Source organism: Rhinichthys klamathensis, unplaced genomic scaffold (assembly GCF_029890125.1).
Source record: "Rhinichthys klamathensis goyatoka isolate OS25496 unplaced genomic scaffold, OSU_Roscu_1.1 h1tg000221l_1, whole genome shotgun sequence".
Classification (NCBI taxonomy): Eukaryota; Metazoa; Chordata; class Actinopteri; order Cypriniformes; family Leuciscidae; genus Rhinichthys; species Rhinichthys klamathensis.
The window spans coordinates 2,590,645-2,618,254 of record NW_026606745.1 but is presented as its reverse complement, the minus strand read 5'-3'; the positions used below and the strand labels follow the sequence as shown (position 1 = coordinate 2,618,254).

Here is a 27,610-nt window from a genome sequence, read left to right as displayed (position 1 = left end):
TTAAAACAAATGTCTAAATAAAATTTTCTCATTGTTTTTGATTGTTTGTTTTTGTTGTGGTTTTACATTTTGTAAGTCATTCAGAGCTAAATAGCCTACCAGTATAACACCATGCAGGCAGTGAGAGTTGTTCATTACCATGAATCAGAAAAACATTAGTAAATTTGATTTGTAAATCGTATATTTGGCATTAATTCAGCTCATCTTTTGGAGGAATAAATGCTCTGTGAAACAGCTTAGCCATCCTGACCCACTACACAAGCATCCTTTATATTTGTAGTTAGACTGATAATAACAGCTGGTTAACCGCACAGAACACTTAACTTCGTACCTATAAAACTTAAATGCTTTTTTTTTAATGTGAATAATTGCACGGTTTAAGGTGAACTACTGACCTCATGCATTACAATGAACACTTCAAATCCATTAGGTGTCACTGTCCAACTGATGCCATACATAGTAGACTGCAGTCATTAACAATCGGCCATTGTTTCTCATCTCATTTATTTACATTTCTAAATGCAGTCCAAAGCTGCCCTGAAATAATACCTGACTTATCCAGGATGAATGACAGTTTTGATGTTCATTAATTCATTAAATATCAAATGTATAGTCTGGATTTTTTATTTATTTAGCCTAAATGTATTTGCCAAAATATCAGTTATCTGCTGTCATTAGATTATTCTATATTGGGAGTAATGATTCATTTCATTAACAGAAACCCCCATACTACATAAGCGTTTCCCACATTTGAATGTCCATCCACTTGGGAAACCTCTGGAGGCAGCAGTGAGAGCATTTCCAGAGAACCCACAAGGTTTCTGAGAAACTGTAATGGCTGTGGCCAATACTGATGAAACAGAAAAGGGGGGAATAGGAAAATCATTTTTGACAGTTTCATTTCTTAGTAAAAAAATAAAATAAATATATATATATATATATATATTATCGATGCATTATACAGGCAACAACTTAGACAATGTGGTTCCTATCTTTGGTATATTAACTTTTTTATTTCATTCTGTCCTTCAGAAGCTACATGCAGGTTAAAATATTAACTGTGCAGGACCTTAAATTATTTTCTGAAGAACAGAGGGCAGTTTAACTGCTCAGGAAAGACAAGGGACTCATGAACAACAGTCTATCACAAAACATAAAAAAACGTTGTTGGTAGCAACACACACTATTAAGACTATACACTAAAGCATATGCAAACTTTAGGGAAAAAGGCTAATTTTTATATTAAGCTTCTATTTTGTTTTGTGACAATAGCCTATATAGATAGAAGTACTGGCCTAGTTGAAACAGCTGTGAGAAGATACCACGTGGCTTGTAACACATGGTGGGGAAAGTTGTTAGCGGTTACATGCTTGCATAACAGATTCAATACACATCTTTGTTGCCAATCTCTGAAAATAAAGAGATTTATTTAAATGTTCTGACATAAAGCATTATATTTCATTATGCAGCAGGCCTTGCTTCAATAACAAATTTTCTTGTTTCTATCACTTATTGTAAGTCATGAATACAAATGGGTAAATATTTATAATAAATAAATAAAAAATATATATATATTTTTGGGTGAACTATCCCTTTAAAGTTTGCTATTGTGTTTTTCATTGTTAATGCTGTTAAAAATGTCTAAATCAGATTGCAGCACAAACTCTCAATAGCCTACATTTACAGCACAATAGTAATGCTACTTACAATGCAATAACTCAAAGGCCATTCTTAAGACTCACTTAAATCCAGTGTCCAATCTGTAAAACAAAAATACTGCATTTAAAACAACCAAATTTGGGTGGGAACCCAGTGCTGGTCAAAAAGGGACGAGAACATGTCATCAGACATGAGTCACTTCAGAAGAATAATTAGGATATTATTATTTGTATTCATTATATTTGAAGTCCAGGAAGCTGGCTATCAAGATTTAAATGAAAACATGCAATGTTTTGCAAACTGGAACATAAAGAGTCAAAGCATTAGGTCTTTCTCTGGGAGTGAGCTTCCCACTAGATCACATGATGTCATCAGCAGCAGCCTTATAGAAGGAGCTGCGGGGGCTTCCACACACAGAGAGACACAGACAGCTGAAAGAGTCTGAACTCTTGTGCTGCTTTCAGCTGCATTAAATACGGGATAATGCTGCTTAGGAGATTGAGGAAAGGTAAGACATCCATTTTCCATCCATTTTAATGATAAAAAAGGTGTGTGTTATGACGTTGTCCATAGTAAAATGCATTATCACATAAGTTTTGTTGTCGGAAAAAAACAGCCATGACATTCAGAGCAGCGTCATGACAGGAATGAAAGCGAGGCTGTGAGGCATCTGTGAGCTGTGAGGTGTTTTTAATGGCATCTTCTGTAAAAAAGATGTATAAAGCTCCTAGATTACTTATAATTTTCTAAAGTTCATGTTGTCTGGAGTATTTTGTCCACTGAAATTTCTTGGAAAGATATTTTTAGTGTTTCGTCAGCGGAACAATCCAAAAAACGTCTCCGAGACGCTGAGATGCTGCGAAGCCATCGCTATGGGAACACTTTGGGTGTGACGAATGTCTGAAACCCTTATAGCATTGTAAACTCGCGCTCGATCTGCCCAAAGTCCGGCATCCGACCAGCACGGAAGGTCTTTACATGTTACTGTCTTTTCTCGTGGCAAAGTATTTTTGATTAAATGCAATACATTTTTCATATGTATTCTCTTGTTATTTCATCTGACTCCACAAATGAAAAGGTTTTTTAATTGGTCCAAAATTGGACTCAAACCACCATCCTTTTTGGGCACAACAAAATAATGACTGTAGAAGCCTGACTCCATCTGAGCGGGGGGTATTTCTTCTATATCCCCTTTCTCTAAGAGTGACAAAATTTCCTAAATCAAAGCTTAGACCTCCCAAGGATGCACCATCGGGGGAAGAATCTCTCTGAGAGGAGGCTAGCCTTTCCGGAATTGGATGGTGTAGCCGTGACGAACGTTACATAACACTCACTGCGAGACCTCGAGCAGGCGTTGCCACGTGGCCAATTAATCCGCCAGGGGCCTTAATCGTTCCATTTTTGGAAACTGCCAAACCAATACATCCTCTGATTGAAGAGATCCTCTGGCGTCTGCGAAAACAAGAAGCACATGTGGAGAGACCACATTTAATGATCTTATCGTTATAGACTAAGCTCCCTGCATGAGGCACATGAGCAGGCGCGGAGTTTGCGGGGGGGCAGGGGGAGCATTGCCCCCCCTGTTGGCTGAAACCCGTTGAATTTTTTTTTTGCATTGTTAAAAAAAATATATATTATAAATATTTTAAATAACACAAAACAACTAAATGGTGGTAGGTAATACACATCTGATTTTATATACTGCTTTAGTAAAAAAAAAACTGCAATGGAAACAGGTTTTGCGCATTTACAGTCTGCTGACTTAGAGAAGACGCGGGGATAATAATAAAAATTATCATTATTATAACATTTATTAGGCTATGTAGAAGACGCTTATCAAAAAAAAGGAACAAAGCAATTCGTCACATATCATTCATAATACAGGGCTAAGATGATCACAAATAGGCTAAACAAGATTTTGACGCATATCCAAGTGCGGAATGTGGAGCGCGCACTGGATGGCACGGAGGCGCGGGGCGCGGGCGCGAACACTTGCATTTTCCTATCAACAGTGGAAACAACTTAAAATAGGCTAGCCTACTCTATCATTTCTGGTCATACAGAAAATAATACATTATTCGCAACTACTTTTATTTGTGTACACTCACAATAACAAGAAAACGTTGTGCTTTTGTAAAATAAAATAAAACAATCAGGCGCGCTCCATGGTCTCCGTGAACTGAAGCGCTATAACTGAAACAAAATAGCCTAAGCTAAAGCTTGAAATGTCCACTTTAAAACGAACAAATTCGAATCGAAAGCTAATACCTTCTGATGATGTAATCCGTATGAAAGGTGCATTTCTCTCTAAAGGTGCATCCGCCTTATACAGCGGGGATGGAGATGTTTTAGCCGACACTGATTTTTTATTAATAAACAATTAAAATGCCTTGTTATTTTTTCAGACACATTTATTAATTATTATAGCCTATAACTCACCTATAAATCCCCTTTCTGTAGCCTGTGGTTATCTTCTCATTCAGCACTACGGGAAAAATATAATTTCCAGGTTCTAATTTGGCCTTAGAAAACCAGTTAAATCTACATTTTTTTTCATATTAATTTGTCAATATTTTAAATGTTTAATAAAGGGGCAAAAAGTCATAAACAAAAATCTGAAAATTCGTCCATATTATTTATTTTGCGCAGCATTTGGTGTGTAGCAGTTCAAATTAAAATTTTGGTGTTCGACTTTGCGTTTTAAAAATACAACCGTTTATTTTTCGTTTTGCAATTACGGGTTAAATAAGGAAAAACGAATGGACAAAAAAGTACACTGACCGTTTGGACATAATACGAGACAGAGTTCTTTATTAAATTCATAAAAGAAACAATAATTACAGGAATACTGGATTCTAAACCTCAAAGAAATGCCACAATCAAGACCTCGGAGCAGAAATGAGGGAGAAACAGCCAGGAACTCTTAGGCTATAGGCTATATGTGCCGTTCGCAGTATAAGGGTCTGCCATTAATGCTTGGATAACACCACGTCTCCTTCCATTAATAATAATAATGTCTAGTGCGGTGGCTGTGATATAGCCTAGGCTTTAAACCTACATCCGTTTACCATGATTTTTGGAATGACTTATCGCGAGAGGAAAAAAATACATTTTAGTCGCATAACATCGGTTAATGGAAACGCCGTCATTTCGCAATAGTTTTTTATCGACATTTAGAAAAAGTCGCAAAAGTTTTGTGCAAATCTGTAATGGAAACGCGCCTAATGATTACTACATGAATGAATGAATGCTACAATGATTTTTTTTGCCCCCCCCTGGCTCGAATGTCAAACTCCGCCTATGCACATGAGTGGCGGGAACCTTTAAAACAGGAAGCTGCCCAATCGCCCGATCGGGCTGGGCCGCCACATCAACAGCACATGACATGTGTATGCACATGACCCTATAGCTTTTCCACAAACTCTGAAGGCTGGAACGCACAGAGAATCTGAGTCATTGCTCGTCGAGAGGGCTCTGCCAAAAACCGACCCAGGCGCAATCTGCGGCGGGACAGTTAAGACCGGAGCCAGGAGGCCACGATGAGAGAGGCGAATACACTTGCGCGGTTCGTCCAAACTCTCCAATGGAGGGCCTAGCATCCAAGGACGAGTGAAGGAATCAGGAACTGCTGCTGGGAACCTGAAAATGAGAGGCCTTGGCCGTCAACCTCAGGTCTATCCGTTTGCATTGCCCCGAGCGAACCGTTGGACGAGTCCTAGGACCCTAGTCTCTGCAAGCGGGTTCCATAGTCGATGGCTCACTTCGTTGCACCTCACGGGGGCGCTATAGAGAAGACAAGTGTGAACGAGCTGAAGGCGGTTGCAGTAAAAACCGCCTTCAGTAAAACTTCGGTAAAAACCGAAGACTGCTGTTTCACTGCCCGAAACTTCTCCACCACACCAGTAACAGACTCTCCAAATAGGCAGTCCTTAGACATGGGGGCGTCTAACAGGAAAGTTTTATCCTTTTCTTTGATGTCAGTAAGAGTAAGCCAAAGATGGCGCTATACTGACACCATTCCCGCATGGACCTGCCTATTGCCCGGGCAGTATGCTTGGTAGCTCTCAACGCCGAGTCAGTAGCCTGTCTGAGCTCCTTAAAGAGCAACATGCAGGTTGGACACCCCTATATAGCATAGTGTATGTTGATGATAAAACAACTAGATTTTCTGAACTGGAGTAATATATATTTAGCCATTAACGATATTTTGAGATAAATTGTGATAAAATAACTTCCGCGTCTATAAAGCACTAACCGGAAGTGACAATGGGCGAGGGACTCTGGTCAAGTTCAAGCTCAGGTTACAATGGATGTGAATGAAGAAACCGAAGAGTTCTCCGATGTTGACGAGCATGCCTATGATAGCCCACAGGATGGGGCCGATCCGATCCAGTGTGTCGGTATCGGGACAGATACCAGTGTAATTCATGTAACGGATTTTCCCGATCCAACCTGCGGAGATATCCGATATCCTGCTGAAATGACTCCAAAAGTGATTCCCGCCGGCCAGTCTGCTTGCTGGCTGCAAGCTGTGGAATGGATTTCCTGAACGGAGGCGCGGCTCAATGAGACACAGAAGCTGTGTCTCAATGTGAAGGCTGCATCCTCCGAAGGCCGCGGACTTCGAAGGATGCAGCCTATTCTTCCTTCGAAGGACGCACCTTGTAGCATTCATAGGATTTCCTAATTGCGCATCCAGGTGTTCCCAATTACCGCTCCATGGCGCCAAGCAACAGTGCGAAATAGAGCTGCCGTCCTGATCATTAATTTGTTATAATTGAGTAAACAGCTATGGAGCCAGAATTGGCTATTGTCATTTTTATGTTTTATATTTTACTGAGGATGTTAAATATATAAATTTTCTAAACGACATTTAGGCCACTTGTCTTTAAAGTCAATTTTTTAGGAGGAAAAAGCTCAGTATAATAGAATAAGCAAAAAAAGACTTCACATATAAAAAAGAAATATAACACAAACACAAGGTTAGGTTATATAAAAATAAAACATTCATAAATTATTTTATGATTAACATATTACTGTCTTCAGTGAACTCAACGCAAATGATAATATTATTATTACTAGCCTACATTTAGGCTACATATTTAGAAGGCGGTTTTATCCAAAAAAGGAACAAAGAAATTCGTCAAATGTCAGTCATAATACAGGGCTAAGATTATCACAAATAAACACAAGATTTTGACGTAAATGTGTGTGGGAGTGTGAGCGCGCACTGCATGGCACGGAGGCGCGGCCGCGAACACTTGCATTTTCCCATCAACAGTGGAAACAACTTAAAAAATACTCATGGTCATACAGAAAAGAATAATACATCATTCGCAACTACTTTTATTGGTCCAAACTCACATAATAAAATAAAACAATCAGTTGCGCTTTCATGATCTCCGTGAACTGGAGCGCGTCACATAAATGAACTGAAACAAAATATACCTAGCCTAAAGCTTGAAATGTTCACTTTTAAACGAACAATTAAAATGCCTCGTTATTTATTTAGACACATTTATTATCATTAGCCTATAAATCATGGTTCCAGAGACATGGCTCTTCTTATTCAGCATTGCGGGAAAAATATAATTTCCAAGTTCTAATCTGGCCTTAGAAAACCAGTAAAATCGACATTTGTCCCATAGTAATTTGTGAATATTTTAAATGTTTAATAAAGGGGCAAAAAGCCCCTTTTTTTTCTTCTTTTTTTTTTTGTTGCAGCATTTGTGTAGCCTACTACAGTTCAAATTTTGGTGTTCAACTTTGGCTTTTAAAAATACAACAACCTTTCATTTTTAGTTTTTCAATTACGGGTTAAAAAAAAGAAAAACAAATGGACGCAAAAGTAGGCTACCTTATATTATTAAATATTTAAAATAATGTATTTGTAGAAAGGTTTGATAGTCAATCAAAATACTAGTAAAATCAAAGACTTTAATCTAAAAAACTATCACCAAACTATCTTTAGTTTAATAGTCTGTGTAAATTTGCATCCATTCGTTTTTAATTTTTTAACCCGTAATTGAAAAACGAAAAATGAACGGTTTTAAAAGGCATAGTTGAACACCAACATTTGAATTTGAACTGTAGGCTACACACCAAATGCTGCACCAAAAATGCTGTCGTCACTGGCGCGCAATGAATTATGGGGTAGGATCAGGTTAGGATAGGCCGCTAAGTGTCCATTTATGTATCCTTCCTTTCACGGGGAATCGAAGGGTGCATTTAGCGTCGCTTTTGGATCAGGGTAGCCTTCGTCACGCCGCGATGACGCAACCGACCTTCGAATATGGCCTTCAAAGGATGCGGAATTGAATTGGGATAGCCTTCATCGCGCCGCGGTGACACAATCGGCCTTCAAATGCGGCCTTCGAGGATGCAGCCTTTGAATTGGGACAGCCTTCGTCGCGCCGCGGTGACGCAATCGGCCTTCAAATGCGGCCTTCGAGGATGCAGCCTTTGAATTGGGACAGCCTTCGTCGCGCCGCTGTGACGCAATCGGCCTTCAAATGCGGCCAATCGGCCTTCAAATGCGGCCTTCGGAGGACGCAGCCTTCACATTGGGACACAGAAAGAGACCCCCCCTCAGGAAATCCATTCAGCAGTTTGCAGCCAGCAAGCAGGATAGCATTGAGCTGTGTGTAAATACTTCACACTGGAAACACCGCAGAGCAAGACAGCAAAATGCAATGTTTGCAAATCCGTATTAATTAAACCATCTGTCTGTGATGCAAAACATCTCCAGGTCTATAATTCTCTGAAGTGAAATGTGCGTTACAAACGACCGAGTGTGTGGTGACAGACGCGGCAGTGAAGTCTGCTCTCTTCACCTGCACAAAACGCACCCAAGAACGAAAAGCCTTGTTTTTCCTTGAAGGAAAATGATGGACACGATGTCCTGACAGGCTGGAATTCGTGCAACCAGCACAAACACAACAATTTACCATTATGGCATCTCTAAAACTCGATCTAAAACTTTCTCTGTCTCTCACTACCGCTCTGACTACAGCTGACCGCGAGCTCTTGTTTGCCTCGGCCTACGTCATATGACGCGTTGCTAGCGGGAAAGGCGTATTCCAGAGCCTTGCACATTTTCATCAAAATCTCTACATCAAATGAGATTTCATTAGTAATTTCTACATATGTGTTTTTAAAAGACCTCTTCAGACAATATCAAGTATTAATTCAGTTATAAATTCAACCTGCACGTTGCTCTTTAACAGCCTCTGGAGTCAGGACCTCTCCCTCGTCCAGCTCCTAAAGCAAGTCTGCTTGATAAGCTTGGAGCACCGCCAAAGAATGAAGAGTGGCTGTCGCCAGTCCAGCGGCCATTAAAGATTTACAGACCAAAGCGGAAGTAATCTACATGTCTTGGATGCCAGCAGGGGCCGTGACTTCCAAGTGCGAGATTGGCAGCTAGAGTCTCTTCCACGACCGGCATCACCGAGTAACCGTGCTCCGCCATATTGGAAACCGTGGCAAAGTCAGTGGCAGTGGGATTAATAATGAGCGCCGAAAAGGGCTGTTTCCAAGACATCGAAACCTCATGGTGGAGGTCTTGGAAGATGGGGGAGAGGCTTACGTGGCTGGGCTGGGAAGCTCCTGGTCAAAAATTGGTCACTGATTTTGAGTTGGCTCGCAATCCCATTCTAGCCCCAGCTTGTCTACAGCATGTGTAAGCACATCCAATAACTCGTTATAAGATGGGGAAGTGCATTTCTCTTGTCCGCTTGGAGAGAGAGAACGGCACAAATCACAGATCTCCTCAGAATCAGAGGCCGCTGTAGACAGCACATCATCATCATCAAACCCTCCACAACCGAAATAAATCGAATTACGAGCTTCCGGGGTAAGCCGCAAATCATTATTGACAAAAACAAAGGGGTCCGTGCAGCGATCGTCTAACGCTTGCAAGTGGCCCGGGGAGAGAGAGAAAAGGAGAATATCCCTTCTGCTCACCCTCAATGTACTCCAGCTCGTAATCATAACCCCAAGCGTCCGTCTGGTGCTGCGTCCCGGAAACCGCAGAAACGGAATGGCGGAGGTTAGACGAGTGTCCTTCTTTCCTCAGAACGGAGGCGAGCCTCGAGAGCAAAACTTTCAAACACAGGCTATTGCAGTGTCGACAGTCAGCCTGAGCATGCTGAAGGCCCAAACGCACCTGTCATGAGTGTCTCCTCTTGCAATGAACCTGTCGCATGGATCGATGCATCTCCTATAGCTCATCGTGTCCACTTGAGAGGAGTGAAAACTGCTCTGAAAAGTAGCAATAAACATGAGAAAAACGCTTCCCTGCAGGCAACAGAAAATGTGCTTCCTGAAGGAAATGAAATCTGATGAAATCGCGTGTAGCATGCTCATATGAAGCATGCATGATGTATTCTCGAACCGGTGCTAAGTTCTACTGGCCAATGCAATGTTAACTCTAACGGTTAAATAACAGCACAACCCACTGAAGTGATCTGTCTATCCCTCACAGCCTCACTTTCATTCCCATTAAATATCAAAGATGGCGCTGCCGTGAATAAGGTTGGTGTGCTATTATTAGTAGTGTATGTGTTTTTCCCCAAACTAAACTAGCCCCGCAGTCAATTATAAAGATTGCCTAGGTCATTGTCAATCACAGGAAATTGCCTATAACACAAAAATAAATACAAACCCCTAACCCCACGCTAAACAATCGCAAACCTTAACCTTGTGCTGCGTCCACGCTATGTCGTAATTACCGTAAATAAAGCTCTGTATGCTTTCGAATCGCTGTCGTGGTACTTTAAAGTCATACACCGATTGGTCTGCACAGTGCTGCTTCAAGTCGAACACACCTTAAATCTGCAGTGGTCAGGTGGTACAGAAGCCACATGGTACAAGTCGTAGCTCTCAGAAAATTACGAATTTACACGTTGTAATTACAAGTTCTACAAGCTCTTGAAGGCTTTTTCATGTTGCAGAATCATTACGGTAATTACAACATTTTTAGTATAGCATGGTAGGTAGCACATCCTGACAGATAACCACCATTGGGACACTTACGCCCCAATATTCAGACAAAGGGATTCATTTCTTTGAAGAATTTACAAGATTCATGTTTTAATTTGTACATTTACTGTTGTGTACTCTCTGCTTTCAGAAGAAGACCTTGAAATTTGTGAAGTAATCAGAAGCGATGGTGGCATAGCTGATGAAGATTCCAAAGCACAATGTCAGAAAAAAAAGCACAAACTCAAAATACCAAAAAATATTAAACCGAAAATCTTTACGAAACTCCAGAAGAATTTCAAATCCGAAGATGCTCTAAGCCCCGAAACACTATTAGGTAAAATAGCAGATTGTGTTGTTCATGTTTTGGTTGGTTTGTTTTGTTTTTATGTGTCATCTTGTTGTCTACATTGATACATGTTCCATTTATGAAATTATAAGTTAGTGAAGCTCAGTTGGGATTATCATTTACAGACCATTAGCACTATATAAATACCCTATTCTGATTGGCACTATTGTGTTGTTGTGGTTCTCATTAACTTGTCAGTCTGCCTATATAAGCCTGGCTCATTCTGTCAGCATTGTGAAGTGTTGTATGCGTCTCCACTGCATTTCTGAGTGCTCTGTCTTTGTGTTTATGGTTTTGACTTTCTGTCTGTTTTTTTTTTTTTTTTTTTTTTTTTTTTTGCTTGTCCCTGTTTGCCTGTGCCCTGTTATTGTTTGGACTGTTTAGTGGATTACATATTTGTATTTTATTGGATTAATAAAATTCTGCATTTGGACCCTTAACCTTGTGTCTTAGGCTGCGTTTACACTTGGCATTAACATGCGACCTGTATCTGGATGTTGTCCATATACACGTTGAAAAGACAAGTGTAAACGCACTTCTGATCGGAATGTTATCCGATCAGCGTGTCCAGGTTCGGAGGTAGTTGAGGACACAGCTGGACGTCATACAAAACCCCGTCCAGTCATTATTCCCCCTCCTCTCTCCAGGAATTGCTGCACGTAGCTGTGTGGTTTTGCGATACAGTCGAGTGCGAAGCACATCGCAAATATACTAAAATTGCTTGCCTTCGTACCCTAAAATTGCAAAACCATTAATTTTCTGTAAAGAACTCACATTTTTCCCACCACAGCTAGCAACGTTCTCGTATACGTTTCTCTGTACCGTTTCCATTACGGCATCTATCCACATTATTAATACTTCATTTCCTCTTCATTTCCTCCTCATTTTGCAAGATTTGTAAAATGTACCCCGACTGAAAACTGTTTTTAAAAGAAAACCCACCACTTCAGGTCGACTTTGCACCGGAGCCATCCTTTTTTTTCCTTTCTTTTTTTTTTGCAGGAATGCGAGATCAGATCTGTTATCCAGATAGAGAAGCCAGTTGATGTGGACAGGTGTAAACACACCGTGTCCTGATTGGCTTATGATCCGATTTGCTTGATCGGATCACGGTGATCCGATAGAGCAGTGCATGACAGAATGAACCAGGCTTAGGCCCCGTTTACACGAGAACGATTCCGGGTGAAAACGTAAAAATATTTTATCGGATGTGCCTTTCGTTTACACGGCAACGGCGTTTTGGGGGCTTAAAAACGCAAAAAAGTGAAACCACCCTCCAGAGTGGAAATCTTAAAAACGCTCCACCGTCGCGTTCCCGTCTAAACGGTAAAAACGCAAATCTGCTCACGGTGGCTCTCGTCGCGTACGCGCTTACGTCACAGGCATGCGCCAGTACAGGAAAATATCAACCAACATGTCGGATTATTTCCATACGTCGGACCTTCAAGTTGCCCTAGCAGCTCTGAAAAACATACAAGAGTCTTTTCAGCATTTGTACAAAATATTCTGAGATATTGGTGTTGTTGTTTGGCAGTGCTTCACATTGCCACCTAGCCGCCTGGAGTGCATACTACATCGAATTTCACACACTTTTGCATCACCATTTGCACGCGGATTTCCCAACCATAACGCTCGTCTAAACGCAGAATAAAAAGTGATAACGCAACGCCACTTTTGCGTTTTCTCTTCAGATCGTTTCCATGTAAACATAGCCTTAGATAGGCAGAGACTGACAATGTAATGAGAACCAGCTGAGAACAATCAAGCATGATGAGAACGGGCAGTGAGTTCTGGGATTTGTAGTTTGTGAGGGAATGACAATAGTCTAGAGTGGAGTGCCCTCTATCAAGGGCACCCCAGCTGGTGATCGTGACAATTGTAGCCTACTGGGCACACAGAAGTCATAGGAGCAAACAGGTTCATACTTTTGAAAAGCTCTACTACAGCTATACTTCAAAGTTGGATTTGAACAGAAATACCTAGCAGTACACCAGCATATTGCTCATTAGCTTTACATGAGCATCATAAAATGCTGCTAATATTGCACTGTCGTGGTACCTCTTTTGTGTTGTTCAGCAGCTATGTAGCAGTGTTGTGTACTCGAGACTCGGACTCGGTCCATATTTTAATGGTCTCAGTCTTGTCATGGACTCGTGTGCATTTTGACTCGGAATTGACTCGTACTCGAACATATTAGGACTCGGACTTATTCCCGAGTCCACTCGAGACCCATTCAAAATATGTCATGATTATTACTGTATGTTAATATTTCTTTAAAATGTTGTTTGATTGAAACGTCCAATGATTGCTGACTTTCTTGTGCGCAACTGCGCATGACTTGAGACTAATGGTGTGTTCACACCGAACGCGAATTTAATTATTTGCGCGAGTAGACTAATACAAAGTCAATGCAAAGACGCGAATAGGCGGATCATTCGCGCCGGGCGTTGCGAATGATGCGAATTGGGCTACGCGTTTGGCGCAAATGTCTTCCGCTCAAGTTGAAAAATTTGAACTCGACCGAATGTTCAAGCGTCTAACTAAACGCGATAGAAGCGTATTTGACACTCTATTCGCGTTCGGTTTTAACACACCGTAACGTTCGCGGCGCGCAAATGCAGCAGACCCAGGTCAGATGTGATGTGGCCTCTAGCTCAACTATGTATTGAAAATGTCTGCCTTATCATCCATTATTCAGTACTCAGCCACACAGAATTCGTGTGCAGTAATGTTATGCGTATGCAGCACTAAGTGCTTGTAATAATTGTAAGTCATAATTTTAATAAGTATGAGTAATTTTTTGAGTATGGTGCCAATTTTATTGTTACCACCAAATATTTTACATATTCATGAAGATATCTTTAGGTTTCAGACCCAACCTTAGGTTATCCAACCTCTCTGGTCTCAGTCTCGACTCGGACTCGACTCTCTTTGGTCTCGGTCTCGACTCGGACTCGACTCTCTTTGGTCTCGGTCTCGACTCGGACTCGACTCTCTTTGGTCTCGGTCTCGACTCGGACTCAACTCTCTTTGGTCTCGACTCGGACTCGACTCTCTATGGTCTCGGTCTCGACTCGGACTCGACTCTCTTTGGTCTCGGTCTCGACTCGGACTCGACTCTCTTTGGTCTCGGTCTCGACTCGGACTCGACTCTCTTTGGTCTCGGTCTCGACTCGGACTCAACTCTCTTTGGTCTCGACTCGGACTCGACTCTCTTTGGTCTCGGTCTCGACTCGGACTCGACTCTCTTTGGTCTCGGTCTCGACTCGGACTCGACTCTCTTTGGTCTCGGTCTCGACTCGGACTCAACTCTCTTTAGTCTCGACTCGGACTCGACTCTCTATGGTCTCGGTCTCGACTCGGACTCGAGTGAGCTGGTCTCGACTGCAACACTGCTATGTAGCGCTAACAGGAGGGTTGGGGTGCCAGTGATATGCATTAGCGGAGCCACTTCGTCAAGCTGATGTGAAGTCTATTAAAGAGTCCATAACTTAGAGTTTTAATTAGAGCTTGTAATTTAGAGAAAATTAAGCAAGTTTCTTTTCTGTTAATTTCTGATTTATACTTTAGTTGTGGACCTTGATGCATTTGAAGGCATAGTAGATTCCCCTGGTGATACCGAAGAGGAAAGACAGAAACATGCGATCAAAATGAAAATGAAAATTCCTGACTTCATGAAACGGCAGAAGAATTCAAAATCCCACGAAACTCCATCAGGTAACAGACAATCTTTTCATGAATTCAAAATTACAGGGACTATTTTACAGGGGGTTTAAAACTGGGTTATAGAAACCCAACAATATAAAAAAAAAAGTCTAAATGCCCATTTATACATTTATTTTCATTTCTCATAAAATAGAGTTTAAACAGATTTTTATGAAAATATACAGCTGCTAAATATATTTTAGTAGGGGTCATACTAAAGAGTCCTTGGCATCAAAGAGAAAACCCCAGCTATACCTCTTACAAGGGAATTAGAAGGAACCGAGGGTTAATTTTCAGGAAAGAAAAATTAAGTGAATATAACAGAATTGTCTTCTCACATACTGCAGTGGACCTGGATTTTAATGGAAACCTTGAACAGAACCGTCTGGCTAAAGCACAGCAGCAGCTTGTGAAAGCCGAGGAACGTCTCTTCGGTTCAGATGAAGTGGCCAGGACAGAAGAAGTGGAGAACAAGCTGCAGACAGACTATGAGATCTTTATTTTGCGACTGAGGATGGCCATCCATGATTCTTTCAATGAGGACAATCAGGAGACACTCAAGAGTGCTTTGACTTCAATACTTCAAGAGGAGGAACAAGACAGACGCTGGGCGGAAGTGGCTGTGGATCAGCGTCCAATATGGAGGCCCACAAAGTGCAGACAGATGCATGACATTCTACTCCAGATGGTCGTGAAGGAACGAATGAAGACTGCAGATGAACAGGAGAATAAAGTAGACAAGCTGTCTACCTCCTTGAAGAGAGAAGTGTGTCAAATGGGCAAACAAGTAAAAAAAGACCTGCTTAGAGTGGTCCGAAATCTGAGAGAATGTTATCCACCAGACTTTGACATCTGCAGAACGTATGCTCTACTCTACCATCAAACCTTCTCCACCAGACTCCAAGAGCTCGCCAGATCCAGTATTGATTTTGAGGACTGCCTCTATATATTGAGTTGGATTTTCCATTACTACCCAAAGTAAGTGCCAATTAAATTTTTCAAAATCATGACCTATTACTTCCTAAATTATATTATACATGATTCAACATTTTCAAACACAGTTTCAGAAATGTATATATTCTTTAATATGTTTTTTCTTAGAGATGTATTGAAGCACAAAGAACTAGAGGAGCACATCAACAATTCATCGATTGGACCTTTGTTACCTGAAGAAGATCTTAAGAGATTAGAGGAACAGTACTTCTCATACAAAGAGGTCATTCAGTACATGACTAATGTTATTAGAAAATGGCTAAATCAATAGTAAACGTATTTCAGAATAACACAATTGCATAATCTAACAGATTCTTATACAACCACATTTCCAGAAAAGTGGGGACATATTGTAAAATAACTTCAAATCAAGAATCTGTGATTTGTTAATTCTCCTTAACCTTTTTTGAACTGACAAAAGTACAAATAAAAGATGTTTCAATGGTTTCACTGACCAATTCAATTGTATTTTTAAAATATAAACAAATTTAGATTTTTGATGGCTGCTGCAACACACTGCAACAAAGTTGTCACATCAACTTTTACCACTGTGTCAGAACACCTTTACCACTGCCTTTGGTAAATGTCTCTTTTATACCCAATCACGATGCCGCACCTATTACCAATTCACCTGCTAATTGTGGACTGTTTCAAAACAGTTTAACTTGGATATTCTGTAATCTTTTTACTTTTATTTTTCCAACTTTTTTGGAGTGTGTTGCAGCCATCAAAATCAAAATGTATTTATATTTACAAAATACAATTAATTTGGCCTATGAAAACATTGGACATTTTTTATTTGTACTGTTGTCAATTGAATAAAGCTTCAAGATAATTAACACATCACAGATTATTGGTATTATTGCATTTGACAAAATTCCAACTTTTCTTGAATTGGGGTTGTACCATGTTTGCCCTCGGTGCGTCTATGGTGCGATGCACCACACCATAATGACTTGAGGCTGCCTACCAAATCCATTCATCGCGTTGTCAGGAGTAGCACAAATGCATGTGGTACATCAGAAAGAAAAAGGCATCCATTTACTGTAGGCGATTCACCACTATATACAACGTGGAGCATCCAATTTAGGCAACTTAAATGATTTTAATGTGTTCTATTTGCTTTTGACCGAACGAACGGCTCACAGCTGGTGTAGATATGGTATTAGTTAATGTTCTTATTACTCTCATCAGTTACTGCTTTAGTTTATAGCCTAATTCCTGTTGCTTATCTTCTCTCATTAGAACGAGATCAGAAAGTGGTTATTCACCGCTCTTGAGAAAGAAGTGAAAAAATTTAGTGATGACTTCGATCCAGAGATCATGGATGGATACTACTTCAGCAACCTTGCTGTAGATGTTTTACCAGTAAGTCATAGGCTCTACTCACTCTCTAACCATCATCTTTATTTAGTTATGCATGTTGGGATCATCAAACAGAGTCAGACCTATTTCCTAAAAAAAAAAAAAAATTTTTTTGTTTTTGGCTTTATGTGGTTAGCCATTGAAGTGTAACCATTTTTGTTTCATAGCTTGTTGATGCGACTGTGAGAGAGGTCAACACACTTTTGGGCTGTGAAAGTAAAGCCTGGAGTCTTCTATGCCAGTTTGACAGCTTTCTTTTGAGGTATATAATTAGTCACTATATCTCTGTCACATTTTCATGCATTAAAATAAGACTGACATGCTCTCTCTCTTTTTTCAATGGCAGCTATAAGGCAAGTCTAGAGGAACTTATCAAAAGAAAACAAGAAAACATTCCTAAAACTCTCAGTGCTAGTCTCAATAATATTTACCTGTTTAGGTGAGTTTAATTGGTCATTTTTCTACCTTACCGCAGCAATTGTTAAATATGTTATTTTTAAAGGTGCAGTAAGCGATTTCTGAGAAACGCTGTTGAAAATTTAAACAAACTCCTAAATATTTTCCAGATGTCTGTTCTGTATATGTGCTGAAAAATCAAATAGTGTTTGTAGGTATTGCTGGCTGTGTAAATATGAGAAAAATAAAGGGGGTTCATTGAACTGATTCACGGAGCACCAAAACACTCTTGTAGTCAATCAACAGTAGGGTGTGTACAGTCATGATGGGGGAGGAGAGAAAGTGAGCAAGCGGGACATTTGTAGAAAGACTATAGGAAGAGAGATGGCTGAGATATTACCAAAGAGGAAAAGGTCAAAATAATATAATTGCAAGAAGAAGGGTTACGGTTAGGCAAGAGCTAGGACCTGCTTTAATATTGGAAAAGCTTTTCAGAGCTGGAGAGACGTTAGAGAGCGGGAATGCAAAAAAAAAAAAGGATGCTGAGGTTGCTTTGTTTCGCTTGATACTTGAGCAACAATGTTTATTTGCTGTTTCACAGAAGATATTCTGTTGTTGTATAATCACAGTTGATTCGTCCATACTTGCGCGAGCTGTCTGATTTGGCAGCTGTTAGTGGTTGCCTGTGCTGCATTTTGTGTTTGTTATATTGGGGGTGGAGCAATGAGGGGGTGGGGGGTGTTTGTGACTTAAACACGAAATCCCAGACAGAAAAATATTATGTTGGTTGCTTCTCATTTCTTATTTGTGCCTCCTTGTCTCCTTCCCTCACTTTCTTTCCTCGTGTCTTAGCTCCACCCCTTTAGGATTCGAGGGAAGGATACACCCGTGTATCCTCGCTCATGACTCGGAAGCTTCCTCGCTCCTTCCTCGCCTCATCGTGATGCAATTAGAGAATTGAAAAGTCCTTGAAAGATGTTCAATCGGTTTCCGGGTCACGGGCTGGTGGACGTATAGGAGCGAGGAAACGAGGAAGCATCAATTTGAGTAGCACCGAGTAGCACCCTGTGTTTCACAGAAATTGCTTACTGCTCCTTTAATTGACAATAGTATAATGTCTTATATTACTAATTTTTTAATTTTCATATAATTTAAATTACATTTTTATATTATATGTAAACTATAGCTCTCTTTTAACCGGAAACATGCAGTCTACTATCAGTATTTAGATTTAATTTAAATGTAATTAAATGTAATTGAATTTAATTCAATTATAGCAACCATTATTTCTCTATATCCTCAGGGATTATGTACAAAGACCAGAGCATCTTTTCTCAGAAGACTCTAGAAAGGCTTGTCTGTCCATATTAGCAGACCTCAAAAACATCTGTCACAAATACTTCCTTAATCGAATTCACTCAGAACTGAAGGTTAGTAGGCTAAAGAAGAAAAAAATCATGAGAGTACTTATTTACATGGAGATACCCTGACCATTTTTTATTTTTATATGTCCTTACTGGGAAAATAGCATTGAGCTTTTTGTTTCCAAGTTTGTGATGCTTCTTAATCTTTACTATTAATATCTTAAATTAAAGGGTTAGTTCACCCAAAAATGATAATTCTGTCCGTAATAACTCACCCTCATGTTGTTCCAACCCCGTAAAACTTTCGTTTATCTTCGGAACACAAATTAAGATATTTTTGATTAAATCTGAGAGCTGGATCACTCCTCCATAGGCTTCTTAAGGGATCGAAACTGGCCGGCCCAAAAGCTATGAAAGACATCGTTAAAATAGTCCGAGTGACTACAGTGGCTCAACCTTAAGTTTATCAAGCGACGAGAATACTTTTTGTGCGCAAAAAACAAACAAAAATAACGACTTTATTCATTTCCTTGTGGACCTCGAGATTTCACGTAGTGAAACTACTGCAAAGCTTCTAGGTTGTACGTCACACGCATCACACACATGACCAGCATCGGCCAATAGTGAGCCTTCGTGTAACGTGCAACACAGAAGCTTTGCGTAGTTTCACTACATGAAATCTCACGGCCCACAACAGAACCACAGAACCGGAAGACAATACAATTCTGAATAAAGTCCTAGTTTTTGTTATTTTTGGACCAAAATGTTTTTTTGATGCTTCAAAACATTCTAACTAACCCACTGATGTCACATGGACTACTTCGATGATGTCTTTATCTCCTTTCTGGACAAGGACAGTATACCGTACATACATTTTCAATGGAGGGACAGAAAGCTCTCAGACTAAATCTAAAATATCTTAAACTGTGTTCCGAAGATGAACGGAGGTCTTAAGGGCTTGAGACGACATAAGGGTGAGTCATTAATGACATAATTTTCATTTTTGGGTGAACTAACCCTCTAAATCTTAAATTTTGGAAATAACCAGACCTGTTTATCTGTACAGCCGCTGTACCGTAAGCTGTGGACTCAAGCCTGGTTTGCTGGACATAGTGAGGTTGTGGTGGAGCTGATGAAGGCGCTGGAGAATAACATAGATCAATTCAAAGAGCTAAAGCCTGTCTGCCGAGAGGTCAGAATCACTTTTGCATCAAATATTGTTTCTGACAGTCCTATAACATGATGTAAATAGACATATAATCTTAGCCTGGTAATACCAGACTCTGCTACTTCACTTTGCTTCGTACACAGAGTCTGGGATAGCATAATAGAGAAGTGTTTTCTCTCTCGCTAGGGGGCGCTTACTGAAGTTTAAAATCATTGGTTACCCGTAAGCCAATCAGATAAGTTTGTTTATGACGTATGTTATGCGCCGACACAGCCATCATGCATCGAACTCAAATCTATGATCGAACTTCCACTGTAAACACTTGATGATGCGAGCGAAATACCCGAGTGAACATGGCTGTAAACGACTTTTTTGATCTGTGAGTGATGTAATAGAATGACTGCTGCGCTTGACAGGGCACAAACGAGCAGAGAGAGAGAGAGAGAGAGAGAGAGCCCCGGCCGCGCGCGCGCACTCCCACGTCTACAAACAACACGAGCGCTGTCTTGCTCTCTCTCCCTCGCGCATATTCATAAAAATCAATCGACAAGATAGTAAGAGGTCGGAAGACCGCGGTTTCACGTGGAGCATTTGGAGATTTTTAGAGATTATAGACTCTAGGAACAACATCTCAACTATAAAGGCCTGTCTCATATAAGTTAGACGCCTATCTCAAGTACAAGCCGGTGCAGTTCGACGATTTGGGCAAATAAAAGCCCGGGCTATTATTTGAAGTTTTACGGTATTTAAGACCTGGAAAAGAAAAGAGACACTGACCTGTCAAAAGGCTCCCCAGTTTCTCGCTGACGATCGGTAATAGTTGATAAATTAAACTTTTCCCAAAGGGAGTAGGGCCACAACATCACCTCCATTCAAAATGTTTAATACACACTCTTCGTGTTCGGGCTTCAGTTTGCTAATGCCGGGAATATTCTCCACAACAGAGCGAATTGCATCCGCGTCTCCATATCAGCGGTCGTTTTCGATTTCCCTGACCTAATCTTAAACACGGCGCTTACCGACTACGTCACGGCTTTCAGCCCGCCCTCTGTTCGTTGATTGGCCAGGCTGTTTTCAGGCCGGTGGAAAACAGAAAGATAGGCTGCTATCTCAGACTGACTACAGGAGCGAAATGAAATTAGCGGAAGTAGGAAGTCTGACGTAGTCAGGCTAATATAATCTTACATTGTTTGCTAATGTGGTGATTAAGATACAGTTATAGATGTATATTTGAACATTGCGTGTCTCTATGTGTGTGTAGGAACTGCTGGCCGAGCTGCATGTAGAAGTAATGGTTGAGTATGTGAGACGAATGATGAAGAGAAAACTAAAACTGAAGAACAAAGAACAGCAAGATGCAGCTGCTGAGTTCATCTGTCACGACAACAGTCAAATCTGCTCTGTGTTTGCCAAAGTGGTAAGATCACACCCAGACCCACACATGCTGCTTATTATAAACATACACGTATTCATCCAAAGCATACGCAATCAGGATTATCATCCACATTCAAATAGAGCAAACTCAAATTACAAATCAAAATTTAGAATTTTTTTACTTTTGACTCTTACTTGAACACACAATCCAACGCCTTCTTTATTCTGGAACCATTTAGGAAAACGCTGGAATTCCTCACAGTGACACGTGGTTTTCATTTTTTTTTTTTTATCTATTTTTTTCTCTCCTTTACATTTCTGTTCTCTGAATTGTAAATTGATAGTGTAGTGGATGTTAAAAGTAACACACACACACACACACATACACTCACCTAAAGGATTATTAGGAACACCATACTAATACTGTGTTTGACCCCCTTTCGCCTTCAGAACTGGCTTAATTCTACGTGGCATTGATTTAACAAGGTCCTGAAAGCATTCTTTAGAAATGTTGGCCCATATTGATAGGATAGCATCTTGCAGTTGATGGAGATTTGTGGGATGCACATCCAGGGCACGAAGCTCCCGTTCCACCACATCCCAAATATGATCTATTGGGTTGAGATTTGGTGACTGTGGGGGCCATTTTAGTACAGAGAACTCATTGTCATGTTCAAGAAACCAATTTGAAATGATTCGAGCTTTGTGACATGGTGCATTATCCTGCTGGAAGTAGCCATCAGAGGATGGGTACATGGTGGCCATAAAGGGAAGGACATGGTCAGAAACAATGCTCAGGTAGGCCGTGGCATTTAAACGATCCCCAATTGGCACTAAGGGGCCTAAAGTGTGCCAAGAAAGCATCCCCCACACCATTACACCACCACCACCAGCCTGCACAGTGGTAACAAGGCATGATGGATCCATGTTCTTCATTCTGTTCAAATTCTGACTCTACCATCTGAATGTCTCAACAGAAATCGAGACTCATCAGACCAGGCAACATTTTTCCAGTCTTCAACTGTCCAATTTTGGTGAGCTCTTGCAAATTGTAGCCTCATTTTCCTATTTGTAGTGGAGATGAGTGGTACCCGGTGGGGTATTCTGCTGTTGTAGCCCTTCCGCCTCAAGGTTGTGCGTGTTGTGGCTTCACAAATGCTTTGCTGCATACCTCGGTTGTAACGAGTGGTTATTTCAGTCAAAGTTGCTCTTCTATCAGCTTGAATCAGTCGGCCCATTCTCCTCTGACCTCTAGCATCAACAAGGCATTTTCACCCACAGGACTGCCGCATACTGGATGTTTTTCCCTTTTCACACTATTCTTTGTAAACCCTAGAAATGGTTGTGCGTGAAAATCCCAGTAACTGAGCAGATTGTGAAATACTCAGACCGGCCCGTCTGGCACCAAAAACCATGCCACGCTCAAAATTGCTTAAATCACCTTTCTTTCCCATTCTGACATTCAGTTTGGAGTTCAGGAGATTGTCTTGACCAGGACCACACCCCTAAATGCATTGAAGCAACTGCCATGTGATTGGTTGATTAGATAATTGCATTAATGAGAAATTGAACAGGTGTTCCTAATAATCCTTTAGGTGAGTGTATATATATATATATATATATATACAGGTCCTTCTAAAAAAATTAGCATATTGTGATAAAGTTCATTATTTTCTATAATGTAATGATAAAAATTAAACTTTCATATATTTTAGATTCATTGCACACCAACTGAAATATTTCAGGTATTTTATTGTTTTAATACTGATGATTTTGGCATACAGCTCATGAAAACCCAAAATTTCTATCTCAAAAAAATTAGCATATTTCATCCGACCAATAAAAGAAGTGTTTTTAATACAAAAAAAAGTCAACCTTCAAATAATTATGTTCAGTTATGCACTCAATACTTGGTCGGGAATCCCTTTGCAGAAATGACTGCTTCAATGCGGCGTGGCAGGGAGGCAATCAGCCTGTGGCACTGCTGAGGTGTTATGGAGGCCCGCAGGATGCTTCGATAGCGGCCTTAAGCTCATCCAGAGTGTTGGGTCTTGCGTCTCTCAACTTTCTCTTCACAATATCCCACAGATTCTCTATGGGGTTCAGGTCAGGAGAGCTGGCAGGCCAATTGAGCACAGTAATACCATGGTCAGTAAACCATTTACCAGTGGTTTTGGCACTGTGAGCAGGTGCCAGGTCGTGCTGAAAAATGAAATCTTCATCTCCATAAAGCTTTTCAGCAGATGGAAGCATGAAGTGCTCCAAAATCTCCTGATAGCTAGCTGCATTGACCCTGCCCTTGATAAAACACAGTGGACCAACACCAGCAGCTGACATGGCACCCCAGACAATCACTGACTGTGGGTACTTGACACTGGACTTCAGGCATTTTGGCATTTCTCCCTAGTCTTCCTCCAGACTCTGGCACCTTGATTTCCGAATGACATGCAAAACTGAGCAACAGTCCAGTGCTGCTTCTCTGTAGCCCAGGTCAGGCGCTTCTGCCGCTGTTTCTGGTTCAAAAGTGGCTTGACCTGGGGAATGCGGCACCTGTAGCCCATTTCCTGCACACGCCTGTGCACGGTGGCTCTGGATGTTTCTACTCCAGACTCAGTCCACTGCTTCCGCAGGTCCCCCAAGGTCTGGAATCGGTCCTTCTCCACAATCTTCCTCAGGGTCCGGTCACCTCTTCTCGTTGTGCAGCGTTTTTTGCCACACTTTTTCCTTCCCACAGACTTCCCACTGAGGTGCCTTGATACAGCACTCTGGGAACAGCCTATTTGTTCAGAAATTTCTTTCTGTGTCTTACCCTCTTGCTTGAGGGTGTCAATGATGGCCTTCTGGACAGCAGTCAGGTCGGCAGTCTTACCCATGATTGCGGTTTTGAGTAATGAAACAGGCTGGGAGTTTTTAAAAGCCTCAGGAATCTTTTGCAGGTGTTTAGAGTTAATTAGTTGATTCAGATGATTAGGTTAATAGCTCGTTTAGAGACCCTTTTCATGATATGCTAATTTTCTGAGACAGGAATTTTGGGTTTTCATGAGCTGTATGCCAAAATCATCAGTATTAAAACAATAAAAGACCTGAAATATTTCAGTTGGCGTGCATTGAATCTAAAATATATGAAAGTTTCATTTTTATCATTACATTATGGAAAATAATGAACTTTATCACAATATGCTAATTTTTTTAGAATGACCTGTATGTATATATATATATATATATATATATATATATATATAAGCCATTATATGAGTACATTTACATTTCAAAAAGGGCAAACAGAATAAACTACACTGTTAGGTTGGGGGGTGAATATAGCAGAGAAATGTGCAAATAATGTAGAGTTAATTGATTCGTTTTTTTGTAAATATGTAGGCTATGTTTTGTGTCTTTTTTATCACAGTTTCCAAGTGTTTGCATTGGAAACCATAAAATAATAATTAAAGCCCCAGAGGCGTAGGAGGTTAATTTGTTCAAATTATTTAAAATATTTAAAACATTTGTGTGCATGACATACTAACTGAAACATACAGAAGTCTGGCACCATTGTTTTAGACACAATATGACATTGAGGCACACACAACATATGGACCTTTTCAGTGTATTCTCTTTACATTATTCTCTTTGTTTGAAAGAGCATGAATTGTTGGAAAGAAGTGGGAAATTGTTATGTAACAATAGAAATAGTTTTCTAAGTGAAGTACCATTCTCTTCTCTAGGGATCCAAAGAGGAATGGCTCTGTCAAATACTGCCCAAATTATCAGAGATTCTAAGACTGCAGGATCTTGGGAGTTTGCAACTTGAGATAGTTACTCTGGCAAGAGATTATCCTGACATTAGGTGAGTCTGATAGATGTGAGCTGGCAAGATGCAGTTATTTAACCTGAATGGGAAAGAAACCATAGCAAGATATCTTATTTTCACATGTCTCATTCTTTATACAAATAACTATTTACAACATACATATTAGTAATAATGTCATTAGCACAATGAAATATAAACAATCAATCTTCCAGTGTTTGTCTTTTTTATCAGTTATCTTTGTTGTCACTCTCCACTAGTGAGCAGCATGTTCTTGCTGTCCTGAACCTGAAGACCAACCTTTCAAGCTCAGATTTGCGTAGGATCAAAGGGTGTTTGAGTGAAAACAGAGGCGGTCAAGACACTGAGTCCTTCCCTTACTTCTTCTCTAAAGTACTTGTCAAACGAAAAATCATCTGAATCCCATGTGTTACATCCATAGCTAATGTTAATCAACTGTGAGACATAATCAGTATTATGTTATTTAATATTTATTATATACAGCTCAGTGATGTTATTCTGTTAGTTTTTCTCGAAGGATTTACACTCTTCTCTAACACTAAGGTCAAGAATAAAATATTTATTTAGAATAAAATTTGTATTTAATGAGCCGCATTTTACAATACGATGAAACATCACAAGGTGTTCATATGGATGTGTTGATGTCACGGGTCTATGAAGGAGGACTCAAATGCAGAACGAGTGTTAACAGGTTTATTGACAAACAGTAGACAAGATGTGGTGGGAGAGGTGAACAGTCCAGACAAAAGGCAGGGATGAGACACAAAGACAGCCAATGCAGCAAAACTTGCAGAGCAGCAGCTGTAGCTAGCACAAGAAGACTGTAGGCTGGAGAGTAGTGTTTGCAGAGCAGAAAGAGACCTGAGAGTACTAGCAATAGCCAGACAGGAACCTCCAAGGACAACAGCAAGGCACTCAGGGATCTCAGGCTAAACACCAGGCTTGCACCAAAGCACAGAGTGCAAGCAGCCAGGGACGCTCTGCTAGCAGGACTGGAACTAGAGACTCAGGAGACAAGACAGACAGGACCAATGGCAGAACTAAAGCACTAACAAACTTCTACAAATAAAACACAATAGACTTAGGAAACAAGAAACTAGCCAAGTAGCACAGATTTAAACAGTAGCACAACATTCAACGAACTGGCAACACATGAGGGAAAGAGCACACACATAAAGGGAGTTAACAAGATTAACAGGTGAGAACACTTAGACAAGGAACAGGTGAACACTCACGTAAACGAGGACTGAAACAAGGGAGCAGAGAACATGAGGAACAGGTGACAACACTCAGACAAACGAGGACTCAACTAGACAAGAGGGCGTGGTACAGAGAAACAAGAAGCAGGAACAGAGGAGCACATGGCCAACACAAACAACCATATGCTCAAGCACAACACAAACCTAGAGACATGAAACAAAGACAACACAGACAAAGCTGCCAGAGCAAGACCCTGACAGTACCCCCCATCTAATGGACGCCTCCAGGCGTCCAAAACAGGCATAGAAGTCCAAGGAGGCAACAACTGGGGAGGCGGGTGGGGCATAAACATAGAAGTCCCAAACTGACCAGGAAACACAGAGGGAGGGATGGGGCGGGTGGGAACAGAACCGGGTAAAAAGTTCAAGGCTGACAAAGGAGGTGCCGGCTTAGGGGAACCATAACCAGGAAACGCAGAGGGTGAGATGGGAGGAATGGGAACTTGATAGTAGGTACTCTTGGACACAGGAACTGGCCTAACTGGTCTGGACTTCCAACTGGGCTTGACAGACTTGGGGGCAAATACATGACTAGCAGGATTGGTGAAGGTCTTGGAATCAGGTACAGGGACTGACTCAGGAGTGCCCTCCTGAGCTGTACTGGCGTGCTCGGGGACTGACTCGTTAGCGCCCTCCTGGGCAGCACTGGCGTGCTCGGGGACTGACTCGTTAGCGCCCTCCTGGGCTGCGCTGGCGTGCACAGGGACTGACTCGGGAGCGCCCTCCTGGGCTGCGCTGGCGTGCACAGGGACTGACTCGGGAGCGTCCTCCTGGGCTGCGCTCTCTGGAGCTCTCTGGCTCTCTGGAGCAGCGGACTTGGAAACAGCCTCCTCTGAAGCTGGCCCAGAAACAGCTCTTTCTGTAGTGGGCTCGGGAACAGCTTCCTCTGTAGTGGACTTGGGAACAACAACTGATGCTGGCTCGGACACAGTGCTAACCGAAGCAGCCGGCTCGGGAAACGCCCTCTCAGCAGCGGCCGGCTCGGGAAACGCCCTCTCAGCAGCGGTGGGCTCGGGAAACGCCCTCTCAGCAGCGGTGGGCTCGGGAAACGCCCTCTCAGCAGCGGCCGGCTCGGGAAACGCCCTCTCAGCAGCGGCCGGCTCAGGAAACGCCCTCTCAGCAGCGGCCGGCTCGGGAAACGCCCTCTCAGCAGCGGCGGGCTCGCATTCTGCG

The 27,610-nt window shown here is 41.3% G+C and overlaps 1 protein-coding gene across 2 annotated transcripts; it reads left to right on the top strand.

The window, feature by feature from the left end:
• The first annotated feature begins 2,110 nt into the window (after positions 1–2,110).
• On the top strand, positions 2,111–25,816 carry tnfaip2a (tumor necrosis factor, alpha-induced protein 2a). Of its 2 annotated transcripts, XM_056264505.1 has the most exons (13): positions 2,111–2,167; positions 10,790–10,975; positions 14,558–14,704; positions 15,040–15,670; positions 15,794–15,908; positions 16,931–17,053; positions 17,218–17,312; positions 17,397–17,489; positions 18,750–18,876; positions 19,877–20,002; positions 21,240–21,395; positions 25,075–25,196; positions 25,418–25,816. In XM_056264505.1, exons 1-13 carry the CDS (start codon positions 2,143–2,145, stop codon positions 25,575–25,577), a joined length of 2,106 nt encoding a protein of 701 aa, XP_056120480.1. In that variant the 5' UTR covers positions 2,111–2,142; the 3' UTR covers positions 25,578–25,816. The 2 variants fall into 2 exon arrangements, with proteins under 2 accessions (XP_056120480.1, XP_056120481.1); XM_056264506.1 differs by lacking the exons at positions 2,111–2,167; positions 10,790–10,975 and adding an exon at positions 9,225–9,337.
• The last annotated feature ends 1,794 nt before the right edge of the window (positions 25,817–27,610 follow it).